The 18,319-nt window shown below is 39.5% G+C and overlaps 1 protein-coding gene across 1 annotated transcript in view; it reads left to right on the top strand.

Moving 5' to 3' along the window:
- Positions 1-6,882, top strand: part of LOC124622859 (ATP-dependent Clp protease ATP-binding subunit clpX-like, mitochondrial) — a 58,277-nt gene extending 51,395 nt beyond the window's left edge. Inside the window, exons 9-13 of the mRNA XM_047148652.1 lie at positions 2,905-3,060; positions 3,140-3,310; positions 3,491-3,619; positions 3,985-4,077; positions 4,667-6,882. Of these exons, the coding sequence (XP_047004608.1) occupies positions 2,905-3,060; positions 3,140-3,310; positions 3,491-3,619; positions 3,985-4,077; positions 4,667-4,843 (726 nt within the window). The 3' untranslated portion in view covers positions 4,844-6,882. The remainder of the gene's footprint in view (positions 1-2,904; positions 3,061-3,139; positions 3,311-3,490; positions 3,620-3,984; positions 4,078-4,666) is intronic.
- The last annotated feature ends 11,437 nt before the right edge of the window (positions 6,883-18,319 follow it).

Below are 18,319 nucleotides of genomic sequence, written 5' to 3'. Positions count from 1 at the left end.
AAGTTATTTGTAACAGTGGTATAAAAATACATATGTTCTACTCTAAAGGTCTCTTAGTGGCTTGGGTAGTCGTACAGAACATGGTAGCAGTAATCTTACACATTACTTTGTCGGCGTATGCAATGCAACTGATGAAATACATAAAGCCAGTGATACAGCCAACAGGCTATGTTTCTGCAGTTCTGTATACACACTGTACTTCATTTTTGTGTTCTCTTAGCTTTTGCAGTACCACTCGAAAATGAACCAAAAGGTGAAACTGTAATTGTGAATTTAAATTACTTCTGCTGTCAAAAGCGAATTGGTGTTTTTAATAAATATGTAAGTACCTTCACTGCACTACATTCTACAAGACTGAACTTCTGTATGTTTCACTTCCACTGGTTGTGACTTGTTTGTGGCGTAACTGCTGAAACATAAATCTTGCAGGTGTCCGTTTTTGCCACACCTTTGGCACATTGCATACCAGTGGCAGCACACTTTGTGTATGTGATAAAGATAGCAATGTTTACGGCTGGACAATGTTGCTGTCACTGATGTAGCCATCACTGCTGGTGTTGTTGATGGGATTCTCCAGACTGTGGAGAATGTTAGGCTTCTGCCGGAGGTGACGTGATGTTTCATATGACCAGTATCAGAGAGATGATTGCCACAGCACTTTTCTGTTGTAGACTCTGCTCTATGTGGACAGTTTCATAAGTGTGAGCTGTTTGAATTTCCTCCTTCACAGAAGGATCAGTCTTCCTCAGTATGTGGTTCCTCATTTCTGAGCAGGAGATAAGACCCACTATAACAGTGTAGTTCTGCTCTCACAAACATTCTAAATAGCAGGTTCTAAGTAGTCCATGTGTGTAGATGGCCTAAGCTGTGCAAGATTTATTGTGGCCCTGTTTTGTTGCAAAAAGGCAGTCACAGTAGAGATGCAGTGTTGGCGTCCTTGCGACATTGTGGCTATGTCGGGCATCTCACCCAGAGTAGATAAGTATGGCAGTGAGCCTGCAGCTTGCAGTTTGCCAGGTGCAAGATGCTTCAAGGCATGTACTGTGAATCAAGGACTCCTTGGAGATTCGTAGGTGTCAGTTGATAACAGCCTGGAGAAGGCCTCAGTTGGATGACACCAGTTAAAGTCCCAGCAGCATGAGATCTAAGTGTTGCACGTAGACCAGTGGCTAGTGGAGGCAGCAGCTAGTTGTAGATGCAACTAGATGACTCGGACTGCTGTGGGACAGTTCTTGGCATAGGCAGTGGTCGAAGACAGATATTGTCAGGTCGGAACAAGCCGTATTTAGCCTTGCTCAGCCAGGTCCTATTATGAAAAAGCAGTTGAGGGGTAAGAGGTGCAGTGTGAAGGAATCTAGCACTCCACTGTGCCAAGCTGGTGGCTTGCGTTATATCATTTCAGCACTTTTATGGGCCATACATCAGAATTATGCATGCAGCAGGCTGCCCAGGGGTTGCAAAGTTCACTAGAAAGGTATTGGTGCAACGTATAAAACTGCATGTGATAAAGAGGCCACAACTGTGAAACAGTCAGCTGCTTTATAATGTTTCCAGCAAACTAATTTAGCCATTCTTTCCTTGAGATAAAATGTGGGTTCCTCATTAGATAATATTGATTTGTGCAACTGATTTGATTTTGAAATTTTAATCATAACAGTGTATTGTTTACTTCACTGTTCTGCACTTACCTCCAGTTCCTTTCTCTAGGAGAAAAAGGGATAGATTGAGAAGGGTTGGAAAGAAGGAGTAGATCACTCAGATGTCAGAGAGAGTACAATATCAAATATAGTACATATCTCTCTCTCTCTCTCTCTCTCTCTCTCTCTCTCTGTGTGTGTGTGTGTGTGTGTGTGTGTGTGTGTGTGTGTGTGTGTGTGTGTGTTCGGTTTTTCCTTTTTCACTTTCCTCCTATTTCGTAATTGACTAGAATTTCACATCCATGTTCTTTGGAGAACAGAAGTTTAATATTGCTGGGGGCATGGTCATAGTAGAACATTCTTGAACGTACTGTGCAAGGATTGTCATGATGATCCCATGCCAAGGGAGAATGCAGTAGGTTTGAGCCTGGACTTTTACATGAAATGGCTTCTGTCCAGCATAAAGAACTTGTCAACACATTGTGGCAATATCATTTTGATAAACACTGCAGTTGAAACACTAATGTGTTACCCAACAGTGAATAAGGTCCAGCACCTGCGTAAGAGGCTGAACCACAACGCTGTTAAGAAAAGGCTCTGTAATGAATATTAACTCTCTCAATTAGCATCTGCTGTGGTCGACTTGATGCTGCGTAGTATACCCATATTATGAGTAAGACTGTGATGCCATCATTGTGAAAACTTTATCATGATGGATTAGTTTGTTTCCATCAGAATCATTCTCCAATTGGTAATGGTGCAAGAGTGGTTTGCAGAACACAAGGATATTTCTCTTTTTGTTCTGGTCCCCCTGTCTCGGACCTCAGATGTATAGAAAAGGTATGGGCTAAGACTATGAAGGCTGCCATCACATATTTGCTTTCCAACCTGCCAACTATGCCACTGAGTTATGAAGACGTACTAACTGCTGCCAAAATGAGATATTGCTTACCACTGTTCCACTTTGAATCTTACGTCAACTGTGTTTGCCATATCTGTAATGCCACGAATTATGCTGCCCTGGATGGTTGTATGGTTTTAGAAGGAATATCCTTGTTCTAAGTATCAAGATGCTGCTGACTTGTAATTAGAAGTGTTCTGTTCTTCTATAAGCAGTACTGTACAGACTCTAATGTGATTAGCTCCTACTTAACATGGTGAGTAGTTAAAGTTTAAGCTTTGAGCACTTTTTGTGGTGTACAGTGGATTGCAGTGAATTTTGGCTGTATTACAAATAAATAAATATAAATATTTTACTTATGTGCAGATACTGGAGGGAACCATAGTAAATGTCCCAGAGAGAAATTCACCTCGTAAATTACGTGGAGAAACTGTCCAGGTTGACACTACAAATATATTGTTTATAGCATCAGGTGCCTATAATGGACTTGATAGAATTATAAGTAGGAGAAAGAATGAAAAGGTAAACCAACTTGATTATTTGCTAATGCCTTTCTAACAACAATGTGAGAAATATACTGAAGTTGTGCATTTATTTCTAGTACCTAGGTTTTGGAGCTCGCAGTTCAGAATCACCAGGCCGAAGAGCAGCTACACTTGCCGATCAGGCAAATCAGAGCAGTGTGTCATCAGTGGAGGAAGACAATGCCGAAAAGGATGCATTCCTGAGACAAGTGGAAGCGCGAGATCTCATTGAATTTGGCATGATTCCGGTGAGTAATTCCTGTCTCCCGAAAAGAATATTCTCCTCCCCCTTCCCATCATGCATATGTGGAGATGAATCTTTTGAAATAATTTTATTTGAAATTGACAGTAAATAATTATATTTGTATGTATAAGTTGGGACCAAAATCTAAATATGCCCATTGATAATACATGTTTTACTTTGACAGGAATTTGTTGGTCGGTTTCCTGTTCTTGTAGCATTCCATTCATTGAATCAGGAACTTCTTGTTCGCATACTTACGGAACCAAAAAATGCTATGGTTCCCCAGTACCAAATGTTATTCAATATGGACAAAGTAAGTTTCTTAAATTCTTGTAGTTTACATATAGTTTACTTCCACAGATAGTAGGATAATAACAAGTATATTTTAGTTTTGGTTTGCATTGAGCCACTGTCTGCTATGTTTCAGATAATTCCTGAGATTTCGAATGGTGTATAAAACTATCAAATTATAAAAATTATGATTACATTGTATTGCAAACGTGTATTGAAATTTCTTTACTTTTCCCACTTTTCGTTATGGTAGGCCCATTCTACACTTAATCAAGTGTTGCCACACATTTATCCTCCTCTCTCCCCCTTGCCTTCTCCCATTTCCAGTATAAAGTTTCTTTCACATGTTGTGGTCAAGAGTCCTCATGCTTCATTGCATTGTTCCAGGTTGATCTAACATTCTCTCCAGAGGCTTTAAAATCTATTGCAAAACTAGCCATGGAGAAGAAAACAGGAGCACGTGGCCTGCGGTGTATAATGGTGAGCGAACTAGTTGCTTTATTATTTAACAGTAATTAATTGGATTTAAAAATTTTACTGACACATTAAGTAAAAAGTGGGCGCAATCCCATTGTTTGAATGAGTATTTTCTTAAAGAAATATGAAATGCAGTAAAATAATGATTATCTCTCGAATCTTTGCATTAGCAGCTGTGTTTTATTGTTGCCTACTAAGGCACTAGTTCACTTCTGAATACTCACATTTCTTCAAGGGTAGGAAGTGCTGAAGTGCTGATTGTTTGTTTACTGCCCAATGCAGTATGATTTCTGTTATAAACTGTGGGTAGCAATGTGTGATACCTGTTATATATACATTTTTTTTTCCAATTACACGCCCCCCCCCCCCTCTCTCTCTCTCTCTCTCTCTCTCTTTCTCTCTCTCCCTTTCTCTCTCTTAAAAATTTTGTCTGTTAGGCTTGTTAACTGTTGCTAGATTTTGCGTTAATGATAGATTTTCTGCTAAATACATGGCATCATCATTAGTTTTGAATAATTTTTGAATGACTGAATAAGATCTGGGACCTGCTGATTATTTTGTGCTTATTTTGTGCTTATTTTCTTGTTCACAGGAAAAGTTGCTTCTCGACCCAATGTTTGAAATACCAGGTTCAGATGTTCTCAGTGTGCACATCACAGAGGATGCTGTCATTGGAAAGGGTCATCCCATATACATTCGCGGCAAACCTGTTCAACAAGTGGAGGAAGACCAGTCAGTAGAACTAGAAGCACATGCTGAGGCAAAGTAGTGACATGTGAAACACTTAAGATAATTTTCCACACAGGACTAAAGTGGCAATAGGCGGTTAAGTGAGGCAAAACATTTAATATGATCATCTGTTTTCATAGTGCTAAGAGGTTACAACTACAGTGTGCAAAATTATCAAGTTTTTATTGATATCTCTGTAAATAGTATTGGAAAATTGGTTGTTATGTTTATTGGATTTTGCTCTTAGTGGTACCTGAAAGTCTGTTAGTTTGTTTGTTTTTCTCCTTGTTTGTGGTTCCTAAGGTGTGATTGTTAGTGAGGTTCTCAGACTCGAACATGTTGACAGGAAATCACAGTTTTTGTGTGGTCCCCATGAACATAACTATTCTTGTAATAATAGTTGCTTCAAACTGTATCTGTTGCTTGTAGCTTTCACAGACTACCTTCATTTTAGTTGTTAGGAATCATATGTACCACTATAGAAAATTCTGTGATAAACTGTGCTGAATCAGTTGTGTGTGTACATGGACACACTACATTGTTCAGATAAGTTTATGTTCATCCTTACAACTGTCTTTGGTGTGAGAGATTTTATGTCTGAGGTTGAGTCGTGAAATGTGTTTGTAAGAGTATTTTGCACAGATTGTTTAGCAGTGAGTTTGTGATCCATAACCATCAAACATGGCTATTGTTTCAGAGGAAGTTGACGTGACTTCAGTTACAATAGTGATCATGCAGGCAGTCATTGAAAGCTCTGACAACAGCTTAAATTTCATTTAAATTGTGTGTGTGTGTGTGTGTGTGTGTGTGTGTGTGTGTGTGTGTGTGTGTGTGTGTGTGAGAGAGAGAGAGAGAGAGAGAGAGAGAGAGAGAGAGAGAGAGAGAGAGATGTCATGTGGGTTTGGGTTATATTAACTTCTCAGATATGTGGTCCTTGTGGCTTGAAATGTTTTTACTGAGTATTACGACAAGAAACTGTTGACAATAACAGATAATTTCATAGTTTTGAGTCATTTTAAAGGAATGGTGCATATTTCTTCCTTTGGAATGTGTGACATCTCAGTTCTGAACTGAAAATGTGCTGTTGTTGAAATAGCTTTTTCATGTTGTTTTAAAGACAGAAGTGTACACAGACGGAAAAGAGAACTTTGCTCCCACTGTTGAGAAATGATGAACTTCAGAAGTTATGTTATTTTTGTAATAAAACTGTTTACTAAAATTGTGAGTTTTTAACATTTTCCCCTTCTTCCCCCTTTTACATATTTTATTGCGTTTTCCCGTATGAAACCAATCTGTACTAAAACCAGTTAACAAAATCTTATGAGTGTACAAGTATGCAAATTTCTGAAGACACAGTCAGTTATCCATAACCCCTTCCTGTTTTCCTATTTATCACTCTGACTGCTTACTGCCCATGACTTCATCACAAATCTTTTGCTTGTGATACAGATTTAGTTTGGGGGGGGGGGGGGTTGGAGGAGGGGAAGGAATTAGATGGGATGGCTGCACACATTTTTCTACTGACCAAAGAAAGACTCTTAGCAGTCTTTATTGAAAATGTCATTTGATATCAGTAAATCATTCTGTGTGAATGATTGGCTGTATTTTGCTGCAGATTTATTCCCTGTGTCTTTTATAAACACTCTTGTGTATTTTGTTCATTCCACTGCTGTTGCTGGGCTAATAATTTACCTTCTTGCCTAACTTCTTTTCAAAAGAGAATGAGAGGACTTGGCTTCCCTTTTGCTTTGAGCTATTATATTAAGTTGTAGAAGAAGTTGTATATATTTGTGATTCCTGTAGTAGATGTTGCTATTGTTTCCATTAGTCAGATTTGTCTCTTTTTTTATTTTTTTTATGTATCTGTTTTTCTAAATACACTTTGAGTGCTTCAGAGGTGCATTTGGATAGAAAACCAAATCTGAACTATACCTTGTAGTTATTGGTTACTGTGGATTTCTCTCTTATCCCTATGTTTATAGTAATACTTACTTTTCACACCTCAGTTTATATTATTTGTGAATCAGCATTGTAACAATTTTGTAATATAGTGAGAAAATGTATGTCTTATACAAATCATTTATAAGGGTTTTTTTAATTGGTAGGAGCCGCCAGAAGAAAAATTGATCAGAGCATGTACCAGTCCATTTTGGAGGTTTATTATAACACTGCTAATTTTATTCAAGAATATGTCATTGTCAAGATGACCTGCAACAATATAAGTTTTATTGTAATGGTTCTGTTATTTTATGTGCACTAATTAATAATTTCTGTTTGCTCATTTGCTGTTCGTAGTGTATTAATCTTCAACAGCAACATCAAGTCTTAGGACACTGAGGGAACAAATATTATGTTGGCTCTGTCAGAAAAGACTAATTTTGTGCAATTTATTAGTAGGAAATTGGATACAAATGGTGTCATTGCGGGTGAAAACATTCTACACGGCAGTTTGTTGGAGATGCTTTATGGATTGCCGAGTATACAGCTGAAACTATGTTTAAACAGCATAAAATTATCTGGTACTATTAACCATTTCCCTAGGAATATTATCTATGAAATTAATTGTTACGTATTGTGTATAGTTGTAGGCATTTCTTCTGTTCCATGGAAGAATCCAAAGGGTTGAAGTAACACAGGTGTCTATAAATATTTCTCTTCTTCGTAGTAATATTGACATGGCATATAATAAACCATCAGCACAAAGCTTTATCAAACGTAGAAAGTGTGTGTAAAATTGATAATATTCACCTTTAACAACTATCTAAATTGAAACTGAAGTCTGAAACAACATAGACAACAGGATATCGTTTTCAAGTTTTTTTGGTGCTATTAGCTTGTGGACAATTTTATTTCAAGACTGGTTGTACTGCCAGTTTTCCAAAGATTTCTCTAAAATGGCAAAAAGAAAGATACTTAATTCTATAATACCGGTAAATTAATGTTTGACAACCACTATGGAGGGGTAAATTTCAGGTGTTGGTAAGGTTGTGTGCTGTTACATGTGTGTATGTGTCACTCATGTGTCATCTTCAGGTGAGTGGTTGTTTTCCCTAATTTTTTTAATTGTTTCCACCCTAAGATTTCCTTTGTTGCAATAGAATGACAGTTCAAATTTACACTTAAAAAAAATGAATAACCAGGAACACATGTTAGACACAGTTTGCCTGTATCAAATGTTATTACAACTATCATTGATACCGTCAGGACATTATTAACAGCTTATTTCTGGATGTGTGTTTTTGTTCCTGTTGGCCTCTTATAATGCTGGGTATTTTACATTGAGAGAAGTTTTCTGAAGATTGCCTGTGACAACCAAAACTGTTTCTGTCTGATCAAATTTTATTTGATGCTCCAATGAATCCAAAATTTCAGAATCCTATTTGTAGTAACAACTTCAACAGTGAATGTGCGACATTGTGGAAACTGTAAGATGCATTTAAAGCATCATAGTATTCTTGAACACCTTTATTTCAGACAAAAGATGCTCTTTTGTGCCCAAACTATCATCTCTGTAGTAGTTCTACCATTGTAGTAATTTGTGTATGCTTGTTACTGTTAAGTTTTCAGGTGCTAACAACTTTCTTCGTCAAACCCACAAGGAATATGAGTGTGCATTAACTGTAGATGTAAAACGTTCTAATTAATAGAAAGAATTTTAAATGAAAATAACTATTAAAACAATAATGAATATGTCCTTCCATTTTTTGCCCTGCCCTGGGGGTTAAAATAATCAACACTTGCAGTGACATGTGCATTTTCTACAGAGGTTATTCCTTCATACACAGTTAGTGTTCTGTAGTAGCCCTCCCACTGATGTGTAGCTCAGTAAGTCTTGGGCTATCACAACTCTATACAGGTTCTATACAAGTTTCACACATAATATCTAAAGTTTAGCAGTCTTTTGGTTGTGTCCATCTGCGATTCAATGCCGCCTCTATGTGGTTAGTAGAATTCTATCCTTTTTGTATTGTTGTTAATATTTAGTACTGCAATTCTAATTAATTGTGTTTGTGTAGTTACTGAGTGTCTGGACAAAACATCATAACATTTCAATTCCCTGCAGATGGAAATCTATTCTGTTAATAGTTACCGTGGTGTCATGTTAAACTAAATTACAGTTACATATGCTGCAATGCAACAGATATATCACTTCACTTTTGTCACATTGTTTCTATATTACTAGTTAAATATAGTAAAGCATTTGTTCATGTTCACTGTTATTTGTATGTCACAGCAGTTGTTCTCTCACAATTGGTGCTGCTGACATCTATTCACACCTCCTCCATCTTCATTCCTATTTATGTTGTTTGTTACAATGTTCGATAACCTGCATGCATCAGTGTTCATAATTAACAACTGTGAGTCATCCTGAAGGGTGACCTAGCTTCCAATTGTAGAAACATGCGAAAACCACATGCTCAGAGGATCCTAAATCACCACAGTTACACAATGCTGGTTCCCTCTTTCCTATCTTGTGAAGGTATTGGGGCCAGTTCTTGTCATAATATGAACCATACCTCTACCGGAGTTGACGGGATTTGTTAGTAGTTTCTCCCTGGTGTTGGGGCTGAGACTGTATATACAGTGACCTGGATTTCAACTGTTTCAATCCTGCTGCCATTAGTCAAGTGTCCGGTGTTGTGGTGAGATATCTTACTTTGATGTTAGCAGAAAGTGTTCCCAAAATGACAAGGAGAGCCTCTGCTTGTGTAGTGAGGCTCCCTTGCTGTGTGTCTCTTACAGTGGCTCTGTGTTACATTGGATGGGGCTTGTGAACCAACTCTTGTGGTGCAAATCCCTCATTGATAGTCACTATTTCATTGTGGTATAGTTTTAAAACCTTCAAGGGTAAGTTGTAACTGGTAGTTCGACACTGGAAACTTTGTGCGTGGCTTTAGCCATCTTATGACAGACTGTATCTCATGTGCTGAAAAGTTTCTCAGGTAGTTGTGTATAACGTGCAGACATGTGCACACGACACTGCAAAAGAACCTTATTTATCCACCGCTCATGAACCTGGATTTTCGATTCATCTGTTTTTTTTCTTCCTTTTTTTATGAAAATGTGTAGTGTACAGTTGGTATGGTATAATATGTGTACAGGTATGATGATGGCACCACAGCTAGCCTAGAGACGGCCAGTCCCATGCTTCCAGCTACATACCATTATTATGCTCAGTGTGGATCTGTTCCTAACAGAGTTAACAAGCTGTCCAGACATTATTCTTTTCCTCGTGTTCGTGTTCGCGTGTGTGTGTGTGTGTGTGTGTGTGTGTGTGTGTGTGTGTGTTTGTGTGTGTGTGTAATGGCTTTGAAGCAAAAGAAAATGGTTCGTTTGATGGACAAAAAGTTGGAAGCTCTAAACAAAATAGACAATGGAGAACTGCGGAATGATATAGCTTCAGAATATGATGTAGGGATATCAACTGTGTCAGACTGGGAGCAAAACCAAGAACAAATTGAAGACTTCTATTTCAGGACGATGGCTAAAGACAGTTTGCAGAACTGCAGTACAATAAAGAAAGCAAGAAATAAAATGGTGGATGATAAGTTATTTGTTTGGTTCAGTGAGAAAGAGAGCATGTTATGCCAATACCTGGTCTGACACTGCGTGGAAAGGCGCCGAAGTTAAACAGCAAGCTATCCAGTGGCAATACTAGCTTCACAGCCAGCCGAGTTTGGTTGGTAAGGTGGAAAGCTTGGCATACACTAGCTTCAGTGATGGGTGAAAGTCTTTTGGGATACCTTGTGTGCAGGAAATTTCAAAAAGAGTTCTTTGGAAAACTTGGAAAACACAATGCCGGATTTATAATGCAAACTTCATCATATGCTACCCAGTAAGACTCTGGCTTCTAAATTGGATGACTCGGCAAGAGGTATAAAAATTTAGTTACAATTATAACTTGTAGCAGTACATCAAGAAGATAATTCCCTTTTCCTGTTGATGGGAAAATCAAAAACATGAGGATGCATTGAAACCCATTAATTATTCATGTCTTCCAGTTATCTACAAATTGCAGAAAATGCTTGAGTGGACTGTAGTACTTTAAAAACCGATTTCATGATGTGATTTTGCCTAACGTGATGACGTATTTAGAGGCAAAGCATGCTGTGCTGAGGACCATATTGTTTATTAACAAATGAACTGGCACATCTGGGAATGGAGCAGTTTGTCAGTGGTGACATGAGAGTGAAGTTCTTCCCTCCTTCCATGATGGCTTTTCTACAACTGATGGTTCGAGGTGTACTGGAAGTCATCAGATGTGTGTACAGATGACAGCTGCATGGGGAACTAATTGCAGAGGAGTCAGAAGTTGTCACTGAAATCAGTAAATATCAAAGATGTGACTTTTATGGTAGCATCTTGTTGGGATCAAGATACTGGATTGCTGATTCTGAAATAATTGAAAGCAGTATGGCCTGCTAGTTGTGGTTCCACTGCTGAAGTTTGTGAAGTTGTTAACAACTCTGAATTCCCCGGAATGTTAGCCACATTACTGGTAATTCAGATATAGATAGTAGTCACATAGACACCTGGTTTCAGAACAGTGATGTCAGCCACAGTATGAGGATTGATAATGAAATTTATATTGCTGCCAGTTTTACTATAGAGAAAGACGGTGCTGGTGAAGTGAACAACGGAAGTGGCATTTCAGGAGGAGAAATAATGCCTCATGCGGAGGCAAAGATCCAGCTGGAAAACTAGTGGTTCATCTAGAATGTCAGCCAGAAACGACTCCAGCCGAATTGGTGTTAATGGAATGTCTATACAAACAAGCTGCTCTCAAACACCGCAGAATTTGAAACAAAAGAAACTTGTGCACTATTTCAGTAAATAAACGTAGTTTCTGTAGGTTTGAGGTTTTTGAGGGATATGTTGACAACAGTGTTTTATGTTTGTTTAGGTTTTTGCTTTTATATGGGGTATTGGGAGGAAGTTTGGGGGCAGGAGGCAAAATGTTTAGTACTGTTGATAGGCACACATGTAAGTAAGAAGTGATGAGATTATCCTAACTTTCGGAACTATTAGCTCCTTCCTTGGGGAGTGTAAGGGGATAGAGTGGGGAAGATAAAAGAGAAAGACAGATCAGTCAGACCCTTGGATGATACAGGCTTACCTGTAGTGAGAATGAGGGTCTACTCTTGTCCTTGCTACAGGTGGATGCCTATCATCCTGAAGTTGGAGTGTCCTGCTGCCTTTCCCTTTTTACCTCCAATATACCCCATAATGTTTGCACTGAAGTCATTTACATTCCACTTCCTCCTCCCTAGTGATGACTGCTCCAATTGTCTGCAAGAAAAATATCCCTATCTCTAGCAAAACCAAATCCCTCACTCTGCTTAACCCATGGAATTTCCCCCCTCCTCATTAATCTAACCATAAAAATTCTCTTCTCTGAATGTGATCCCCCCTCCTTTCACAGTGACCTTCAGTTCTTCAGATTCTGGCGATACTCATACCACACTAACCTAACAAATTTCCATGGTGCAGGCATTCCACAAGATACTGTTGCTCTGCAACTCCCAACTACCTACACATCTCACAAACTGGAACTTTTGCCCTCTGACACATGGGAGAGCACTGCCTCCCAAAAACTGTCAGATTTATTGACATCCTATTCCTGCTTCAGAGCACCACCACCGTCAACACCTGTCCTAACCCCATGAACCCCAAGACAACCTCCCATAGCATCCAGACCCTGCCTTACTGATTTTTTTCCATCTGCAACGTCCCCCAAACTTCTTCTCAATGCACCACAAAACCAAAACCTAAACAAACACAGAACACTGTTGTCAACATATCCCTCTAGTTCTGTTCAAAGGCCTCACCTTCAGCCTCGCACCCATTTTCATCCCTGCTGGTCTTGCCAAAGAGCTACTCTCCTTTTTCCAGTCGCCATAGTGGAAACACACTTTTGCTCCCAATGCCTCCACCCACAACCAACCTAATCCCAACATTGAACTTTGTCTCCCTATTTTAACTATGACCCTCTCACTCCTCTACATAGCCACCCTCAGCTACCTCCATGGAATTCCTTACCTCCAACTGGACGTCACCCCTCCTTCCCTAGGCCCTTTACCACAAACACTAAACTCTCTACGGGAGCAAAAACAGCCACCTGCAACCTCAAGACAGACCTTGATTTAATCATCCTTTCTGTAGACAAAGGCTCCACCTCTGTCATGATGAAACCATAGTGATTAACTGACGACAAAGCATCTGCCAACTGTATGAGTCCTCCACTGTCAAGCCCTGTCTAGATGATGCTGCTCGCATAACCTCTGATCCTTACTGAAATCCTTAAGCCCATCCCAGAATATGTCCCCTGAATCCATCTACCTCCTCACACCAACAAGACCCCCCACAATCACCTTCTACATGATTCCCAAACCCAGTAATCTGAACAAACTACTGTGTCTCATTGTAGCTACTTACTATGCTCTTGCATAAAGAATTTCCACTCATTTTGATCAACATGTCTGACCAATTGCTTGTATCATAGCGTCTCATATTAAAGATACAAATCACTTCCTTCACCGACTCTCAACTATGTCCACCCCATTAACACCTGGATCTGTACTCGTCACTGTTGACACCACCTCCCTATACACCTATATACTGACGTCCCTCGTGCCCAAGGCCTTTTCACTGCAGAATCCTACCTTTTAAATTAGTCTGTCTCTGTACACACTATGTCATTCCTTACACATCTAGTTAATTACATCCTCACACATAACTGCTACTCCTTTGAGGGACAGATATAAAAAACAATTCTGCAGCACTCTATGCCAATCTGTTTACAGGCTCCATTTGCTGTACTTGGTCCTCTTCAACACAACATGCCACCCTCCTGGACATTCACTTCTAGCTCTCTGATAGCCCAGTCCGTACCTCTGTCCCTTCTTTTATTGGTCACTATGAAATCCAATTCCTGGATAATATTGTGTAGCATTATTTACTATTTGTCTATCATTCTCTTATGCCAAAATTGCAACATAGCATTCTAATGATCCTTATTATGTGATACACATCATGACTGTCCATTGTTGTAACTCTTAATTTTTCAAGGTATAAATGAATCGAATCAGTGATAATGCACTTGCCTTGTGGGGTGCACGTATCTACTGTAACAGCATGTTGGTTGCATAGTTGTGTGACTTTGACAAGATGACTGCAGTTATGAATGTTGAGTACTGCCTTGTCATCCTGTGCCCCACTATTGTGAACACTTGTCTTGAGAAGTGGAGATGTTTCATATTACAAACAAGTGGATCATGGACTAACTTAACAACACCCAATTTCACAATACATAGTTGAGAGATAAGCCACATACCAGAAATGCTAATATGCCATACTTCTGCGACTTGTTAGTCATATACACTTTACATTTTACACAGCATCGAAGACTCACATATCTTAAATCGGAGTGATATATTGAGGAAGAAAGAGGTGACCACAGTATTTTTATCAACAAGAAACTCAAACTGTGGATGTTCTGCAGGATGAACCAGTTTTTTTATCTTAAAAGGCCATTGACAGATAATAACTGACTCAGCCAATTATTGTCTGACTACAGCCATTGAAGCTGAAAACCAGTTCATGAGATAAATAAATATTTTAGAACTATATTGTTGTTCTAAGCATTTACGGTAAAAATCTTCATTGAATTGAAATTTTCAACATGCAATTATATCTTGAAAAGTAGAACTGGGCAATTATATCTTGAAAAGTAGATCTGGGCAGTTGGCACATACATAATATTCAAATTAATGTAATTTGCGACATGTGGCAAAGGAAGTTTAAAGGAATTTTTTTTATTATTCATTAACTATCAAATTTAGCTTCCTTTTACTACACAGGTTAGGAATAATAGCAAAGCCCAAGAGTATTCATTGTATTCACTTTGACTTTTTCTAGATGGCATTAGTGTTCTGTCATCACAGGCTATAATAATAAGACCAGACATGTCAATTTCATCTGGTGTAAAGTAAATAATGAGAAGCATTCAGAAAATGTGAGGGTGCTGTCACACTTAAGTTAAAGGGGGAAGTGAAATCCAGTCATTTAGTGGCTCATGCAACCTAGTATGTTATTAGTAAGTGTATTATTGGGATTTGTCCAAGAGAATATTTTACTCATAACCTTCATTGATGCTGGTGCAACACCAAGTAGTTTAGAAATTGCCGTTTGATGTCTCAAATTTACAAAGTGTTTGAATAATAAACATCCAAGAAAGGATCAGCTTAAATTTCCTTTTCCAAAAACTATTGATTAAGTTCAGACATATGTGGAGTAAGCGTAGCAGTCGAGCTAAATTATCAATCAAGTTACAAAGCATTGACTGGAAGAGAACCCATGTACAAGCTGCTGAAAATCATATATGGGTATATTACATTTACTATTGGATTACTGGTGTCCTACTACTATTATAATGAATCTGTTGCTGAACTCAGTTTGCAGACTACACTGCTGCTTATTCATGATGTTGGTAGGTACAACAATTTGAATGTGGATTTGAGAACCAATGGTCTGGTGTTAGTTGTTGAATACTTGACAAACATTGCTTAATAGTTTGGAGACCAAGCCCGCGCATATCTCGGGCCACAACTTTGTGTGACTGGTGCTGTCTTCTATTTTCAATTTCTAGAATTATTTCAAAAGGAACATTAGCAAACATAACATTTGCTGATGTGAATGCCTGAGCCATTATGATCTCATTGATGTAATTTCATGTGCATACTCATTAGGTTTTGCAATTTACTGTAATTCTGCTACAAATATATCATGTTTCTTGAGTGAGCTAGAAATTTGGAAGCTCAAGAGGAAGAAATTGCTCAGAAACTCACCTCACAGTTTACTCTTGAGAGGATAAGTATACTTTCTGTCATTATTTTAAGATTTTTAATCTACTTAAGAACTGAAGTAAATATGAAAAATATAGCTTGAAGCATGGCCCTTTTTTAGTATTACTCTTGAAGACACATCAGTTACATACATGCCAATAACACTTTTAAAAAAACATAAATAAAAAAACAGCATAAATGGCTGGTTTCCGAGGCCCATTATTCTTCTAAGTGTCCAGTCTTCAATGTGTTACTTATATGCGACATAAATAAACACACGAAGCTTTTAACAACAGCTAGGTTGTGTGAAAATCCACCTTTGTTTCTTATCTTGACTGTAAGAAGTTAATCAGCTATCATAACAAGCACTTTTATAGCATCAACTTAAATAATCAGTAGCTTAGAAAATGACTTCTTGAGCTAGTACATAGTAATTAGTTGTGTAGCCCGTTGGCAAAATGAACTTCGCAGTGTGTTGATGTGGCTTGTTGGTAATCGTGTAGATCACATGTGACATCCATCTAGATTGGCTGGAAGGAGGAGACTTTCATCCCGCACCCCCACTGCCGGATCATATTGCGATGACCTGTGGCGAGATTGATTATTGTCATCAGATGCAACTGAAATAAAATTTAATTAATGTCATTAGTGAGTATAAATTTGTATGTACACATTGTGGACAGTTTAATCTGCCAACTGTCAGCTGTAGCTGTAGCTGTAGTGTTACTCCAATCAGAAAGGCCACAGTATTTCTCTTTCGTCAGTTAATTGTAGCATCCTTTCTCAAAGCTGCACATTTGACTGTTAGTTTCCACCTAACCTTCTTATAATGGCTTCATGAGTGAATTAGTGACTTGTTCCAACACTTCCTCCCAATTCCCTTGCCAGCTCACAAAGTGTTTCCTTACTTTTTGTGGACACTGGAGCTCCTAAAACCCAATGACTAAATAACTAATTATTCCAGTTGTAGTGTAATGATGTCAGAAAGAATGTAGAAAGTGAGCAGTTCTCTGCTGGAGGTGGGGGGGGGGGGGGGGGGGGTAGGCTAGAAAGTGAGGCAGCCAAGTATTGTCAAATCTCTTTGTTGTTAACCATAAACAGATGTAGAGCAGTGTATGCGCAATTAGAACAGGCAATGGATGGTGAATCAACTATTCTGGTATGCTGTCATAAGAGCTTCTCAAAGAGGCAGCCTGTTGATGAGCAGCTGTGGCTACCAACGCATTCCAATTGTTTGGCTGCACTGAATCAGGATTGTGACAGTGGCGGTAGCGAAGCAGACCGGCAGCCAGCTTAGTCGGAGATGGTGGTGATGAATGAATGACGAACTTTGGACTGATGGTTGGTATGCTGCGTTTGGAAGCATTGAACGCCAGCAGTGTGCAGTAGCGAGGAACTTGGTTTGTACCTCGGCAGCAGGATCCCTGGCTGGTGGTATTATGGGAACAGTGGCAGAACAACGGCATGAAGGTGACCTAATGGCTTGGCTCTCAGGAAGCAGTCATCAGTCTGAAGCTCAGCTGCATCAGTGATAGTTGGGTTAGAAGAGTGTTCAGGACCCAGTGGCAGAGAACAGCACATAGCTGGCATCACTGCATAGTCCAGCCATGCTGATGACCTGCTCGGCTTGCGTGAGGGCGTGTATATATGTAGCCAAAGTGGGCTTGTTAATGTGTAAGACAAGTACCGCCATGTACATCAGTGCTTTAAAACTTCCTGAAGGCCAGGCCATTGCCAGGAGAACTGCGTCGCTACTCGGGAAGCTGTTAGTATGGCGAAATGCCAAGTTGGCTGGCTGCAACCTGCGCCTAGAATACAGCTCTGGGCTTCTTTCTGGACGTGTGCCCTTACAGTGCATAAATTGCCCTAAAATGATTCCCTGCATCTTTTATGCTAACCAAAGGCAACAAACCAGACCTGCATCTGTTGGGCAAATATGTCACCAGGGTGGTCAAAAGCTTCTGAGATAGAATATTGGTAAGACACAGGTGTGTGGCAAATCAAATCCCCTTCTAGCTATCCAAATTAAGGTTGTCTGTCAAAATCAAACAATGGAAAAGCCAGGATGGAATGTAACAATATTATGAAAAGGATAGTTGCTAATCACCTATAGTGGAAATGCTAGGTCACTGATAGGCACAACAAGAAGACTGTCAGAAAGTGAGCTTCCAGCCAACAAAGCCTTCATCGAAAATAGGCAAAACACACACACACACACACACACACACACACACACACACACACTCATGCAAGTGCAACTCACACACACATCACCACAGTATCTGGCTGTTGAGACCGGAATGCAAGCACGAGCAGCAGTATATGACAGGAAGGACAACTGGGTGGTGGGGGTAAGGAGGAGGCAGGGGCAGCTAGGGCGAGGGATGCAGGATAAGTTTGGGGATTGGGGGGGGGGGGCAGTAAAGTGCTGCTTGTGAGAGTGAGAGTGTACAGGGACAAGGTGAAGAGACAGTAGGGCAGCCAGGTGCAGTCGGAAGGTTAGATGGAAAGCGGAAAAGGAGAGAAGTAAAACCGCTGAGGATGTGTTGGTGGATAGAGGGCTGTGTAGTGCTGGGATGGGAACAGGGAAGGGGCTAGATGGGTAAGGACAGTGACTAACGTAGGTTGGGGCCAGGGGGGTTACGACAATGTAGGATATATTGCAAGGAGAG

The sequence above is a fragment of the Schistocerca americana genome, chromosome 7, assembly GCF_021461395.2.
Source record: "Schistocerca americana isolate TAMUIC-IGC-003095 chromosome 7, iqSchAmer2.1, whole genome shotgun sequence".
Classification (NCBI taxonomy): domain Eukaryota; kingdom Metazoa; phylum Arthropoda; class Insecta; order Orthoptera; family Acrididae; genus Schistocerca; species Schistocerca americana.
The sequence above is the reverse complement of the archived record's forward strand: the minus strand, read 5'-3'. Positions and strand labels throughout refer to the sequence as shown.